This window comes from Physeter macrocephalus, chromosome 12 (assembly GCF_002837175.3).
Source record: "Physeter macrocephalus isolate SW-GA chromosome 12, ASM283717v5, whole genome shotgun sequence".
Taxonomy (NCBI): domain Eukaryota; kingdom Metazoa; phylum Chordata; class Mammalia; order Artiodactyla; family Physeteridae; genus Physeter; species Physeter macrocephalus.
Window position 1 is genome coordinate 13,168,997 of NC_041225.1, and position 4,895 is coordinate 13,173,891.

Genomic DNA, 4,895 nt, shown 5'->3' on the forward strand with positions numbered 1-4,895 from the left:
CTGGCCCGGGGCATGAACCCGTGTCCCCTGCATCGGCAGGTGGACTCTCAACCACTGCGCCACCAGGGAAGCCCTCCATTTTTAATGTTTGCTGACAGCTTTCAAGCCCCACCCAGTCTTCCTTCTTCCCCTTGTGCTCCACATCTGGGCAAGCCAACAAAAAGGTCCAGGCACAGTCTGCTTTGGTGCTAGTGGGAAGTTCAAACCACACAAGCCCTGACTGTTGAGTGGAAACTCCCACCCTGGCCCCATTCCTTGACCACAACAAAAGCCAGGCCGGTCTCCTTTCCTTGTTCTCTGAAGCCTTTTCAGACCTGGTTAGGAAAAGGCTTCTGTCACCAACCCATTAATTATCAGTTCCCAACTGGGAAGCTCTACATGTGGCTATAGGCCTTTGACCCTTTGGTCAAGCCAAGACCTCCTTCAACCTGCACGTTCCTCACACCTGGCCCTTCTTCGGGGCCTTATCTCTGCCCCGGGCTGCTGAAAACTCTCTCTGAGCCACTACAGGCCACAGCTCCTGTGCAGAAAATCTAGCCCAAGACCAGGAGGCTGGGCCACCTTCCCTTCGGCAGTCCCCACGGACAGATGGGCCTGGACCACCTCATTCTGTGGTTTTAAGGAGAATAAGCTTCTTGCTAACCTGGAGTGTCCGGTCTTGAAGCCTCTGGAGGAGGTTCAGGACATCAGAGTTTTAGACCAAGCTAAAATATGTTCATTCCGGGGCTGAAATAAGTTGTACCAAGCAAGTTTTGGATGTTTACAATTTGCCACCGATTTCTTAGGGAAAACCTGGGAAGGCGTTGTTCACCTACTTCCAGCTCTTTCATTTCTTTTGGTACAGACCAAAGAACAGCTCATTACCTCTGCCAGGAAAATTGCGACTTCCGGACAAAACTTCGCCAGACTTATCCGCATCATTGCTAAGAACTGTGTAGACCAAAGATGTTCCCAGGAGCTTCTGTATATGGTAGAGCAGATTCAGACAATGAGCAGCCAGCTCCGCATCATCTCCAGGTAGGAAATGGCTTTGAAGGGAAGTTGCTGTCTTCTTTCTCGAGACCCAAAGGGAAGGCTCGGAGGGGGGAATATAATTCCTTCTTTTGTATACTCCTTTTCATGTTTTTTATCCTCCAAGAATCTACATTTATTTGGGGAATATCAAATGTTAAAAATATAGAGTATAATTACAGAGCACAAAAAACACATTTAGGCTACTGTCATTTCTCACTGTATCACAAACATATCTGATAATATACTTAAGAAAGAAAAAATATTTAACATGGAAAACTAGTTCCTGAGTAGGTGTGAGGATAAAGTAACCATAAGGATTTTTTAAAAAATTTTTTCTATTGTTTTGGCGGTGTTGCGTGGCAGGTGGGATCTTAGTTCCCCGACCAGGGATCGACCCTGTGCCCCCCACAGTGGAAGCACGGAGTCCTAAGTCCCCATAAGGATTAGGAATCAAATACATCAGAACTTAGGCTCTCCTTCAACATCGGTCCCTTCTCCCTCATAACAGTGACTCCAGCGGTGCTGCTGGGCTCACAACACTTCAGGGTTAATATACAAGCACAGATGACTGATCTCTACTTTACAATCATGTTTACATTTTCACCATTAGCTCTCTATTTGTTTTTATACGAATCATATCTAACAAACAAGCTGGTTATCTCTAAAAATACACTAATTGAAAAGTGAAAGCATTTTAAATGTCATTTGCCTAAGAAAAACTATGCCAGCACAAGGCTTATGTTAAGATTAATTCATTTAATGTGCTCAAACTCTGGAGTTGAGCAGTTTTTGGTCATTGTCTCCATATAACAGTTTTCACGTTGATAATATAGAACACCGGAATAGAAGTATAGGATGGTTTCATTTCCACCCAAGTCCCTTAATACCTGCAGTGGCATATTCATAAGTAACAAATGTTTATTAATAATATATTATGGGAAAGCTTGGTAGTTAAGGCTATTATCAATTATTGTGAGGCATAAAAATAACATCGCCAAGACCAGGGTATATAAATTGTTTTTAAACTAAACATAAAGCCTGGTTACTGTTCTCTAGGAAATATTTCAGGCACAAAATCATCTCACGATCAGCTACCAAATTTTTTTTACTTAAGATACAGGAACTGTAATAAATTTTAGCATTTCAAATATGGGTATTGTTGTAAGGGTACTCCGGATTTGTTTAAATCAGGTATAGTAGGACATGCAGACATGGACATGACAAGGAAGAAGGAAGAAAACAAGGAAGACAATCCCTCACGGACCCTTAGAAACAGGAGTCATGTCGGTAGGACCACATAGGGAAGCACCAGGGTCAGTCAAAAAGCAGAAGGAGTGAGGGGAAAGCATGGACAAATCCTTTACTGTGTTTTTGTGGGAAGGAATGGACAAGTCAGGGGAAGTAGGCTAAACAGGTTTAGGATTGGTTAATTTGAATTTGGGCTCTGGAGTATAGAGATTATCTCTAGCTGTCTGGCACCCGGCCCTGGGGTGATTAGGGCAGGGGAATAGTGGCCCAGAGTATAAGAGCGCTATAAAGGAGAAGGTTGGGGGTGTGAACTTTGGATTGGTTGGTTTGCATGTATAAGTGCACTTGCAGGTAAGTGGTTTACTCTAAGACTTGGCTAACCCTGGGAGGGTCAGTCTTTCCAACATCAGATGGCCCTAAGATAGTGCATCAGAAACACAGAAAATAAAAAGGCATGATTAATACAGGTACATTTATCAAACTCTCAGTCCTCTAAAGGATCTGGAAGTCCTGAGATTTTACCAAAGTTAGTCACTTAAGTTTCACAGAATCTTCATTTTCTTTTTAATTTTAATTTTTATTGAAGTATAGTTGATTTACAATGTTGTGTTAGTTTCAGATGTACAGCAAAGTGATTCAGTTTTATCTAAATCAATCTATCTATCCTTTTTTTAAAAAATCAATTTATTTCTTTTTGGCTGCTTTGGATCTTCATTGCTGCGCACGGGCTTTCTCTAGTTGCGACGAGCGGAGGCTACTCTTTGTTGCGGTGCGCGGGCTTCTCATTGCAGTGGCTTCTCTTGTTGCGGAGCATGGGCTCTAGGTGTGCAGGCTTCAGTAGTTGTGGCACGCAGGCTTAGAGCACAGGCTCAGTAGTTGTGGTGCACAGGCTTAGTTGCTCCGCGGCATGTGGGATCTTCCCAGACCAGGGATCGAACGCGTGTCCCCTGCATTGGCAGGCAGATTCTTAACCACTGTGCCACCAGGGAAGTCCTATCTATCTATTCTTTTTCATATTCTTTTCTGCTATAGGTTATCACAAGATATTGAACACAGTTTCCTGTGTTATACAGTAGGTCCTTGTTGTTTATCTATTTTATGTATAGCATCTTCATTTTCATTGGTGAAAAACAACTTGTCTCACTAAATTCAGTTACACTCAGTTTAAAGCAAGTATCGTTGAGGTGTGTGATTCAATTAAGAAATATCAGCCTGATCTTTGATTAGAACTTTTACTTTAAGTCCTGAATGCAATTCTATACAAAATTTCTTGTTCCCTTTCATTACGTATGGATGTTGGCATTTATTATGCTAGTTCTCTTCAGTTATTTTCATTAAAATACTTCTTAGCAGACTCATGGATATACAGAACAAAATAATGGTTACCAGTGGGGAGAGGGTAGTGGGGAGAGGCAATATAAAGGTAGAGGATTAAGAGGTACAAACTATCATGTATAAAATGAGCTGCAAGGATATATTGTGCAACATGGGGAATATAGCCAATATTTTATAATAACTATGAATGGAGTATAAACTTTAAAAATTGTAAATCAATATATCGTACACATGTAACATATAATATTGTGCATCAACTATGCTTCAATAAAAAATTTTTTAAAAAACATATTTCTTGTTAATTTATAGATACTATATGAGTCATACTTTCTTAGTATCAAAATATACATTTTATGTTAAAATGTTAAATTATACCTTAAGAACTTTCTTTCTCTGAATAGTTCCTACAAAGGCATCCCAGCTTTCTGGAAGAGGCTCACATTGTAAAACCATCTGGTATTTGTTTATTTGAGATTACGCCTCTTACCTGGTGTAATGTTAACTGCTTTCCTCCTGTCAACTCCCAAGTGTAAAGGCCTCCTTGGCAAGAAGCAAGTCCTCTGAAGAGCTCCTGGTGGAAAATGCACAGCAGCTCCTCCGTGCTGTCTCTAAGACTGTGAAGGCTGCAGAAGCCGCCAGTCTCCGGGTAAGTGCTAATCCCAAGGGTGGACACTGGCACAGACATGCACAGGACCATGACTCAGGTCACAGGCTGAGAGCAACATTGCAGACATTCATGAGGAAACTCTACCTGCTTCTTAGCTATTAAATTCAACTTCATTTCTTACCCAAACCTGTCACCTGATTTCTTGTGCATTTTAGTTTGGTTAATTTCTACCAACCTACCTTCAGTTCCACTGATTCTTTCTTCAGCTGTGTCCAGTCTGCTGATGAGCCTGTCAAAGCATTCTTCAATCTGTTACCACGTTTTTTCTTATTTTTAGCATCTCTGTTTGATTATTTCTCATAGTTTTTGTCTCTCTGCTAAAACTCACCATCTGTTCATGCATTTTGTCTACTTTTTCCACTAAAGTCACTAATATATAAATCATAGTTATTTTTAACTTCCTATCTGATGGTTTCAACATGTGGCTCATATCTGAGTTTGGGTTTTTTGATTGCTTTGTCTCTTGACAGCAGATCCTTCTTCTTCTTTGTGTCTTGTAATTTTCCATTGAAAACTTGACATTATGCATAGACTGGTAGAGACTAAATGAGTACTATGTATGCCTGAAAATGGGCCCACCTCTTCTTCTAGGCCTTTAGTGTGTGTGTGTGGTGGGAGGTGGGGGTGTGAG

At 41.1% G+C, this 4,895-nt stretch overlaps 1 protein-coding gene across 1 annotated transcript in view; it reads left to right on the forward strand.

Annotated features, from left to right (window-relative positions):
- Window positions 1-4,532, forward strand: part of LOC114487352 (uncharacterized) — a 7,640-nt gene extending 3,108 nt beyond the window's left edge. The window contains exons 3-4 of the mRNA XM_055089124.1: window positions 786-1,017; window positions 4,126-4,532. Coding sequence (XP_054945099.1) covers window positions 786-1,017; window positions 4,126-4,366 — 473 coding nt within the window. The 3' untranslated portion in view covers window positions 4,367-4,532. The remainder of the gene's footprint in view (window positions 1-785; window positions 1,018-4,125) is intronic.
- Window positions 4,533-4,895: the final 363 nt, after the last annotated feature.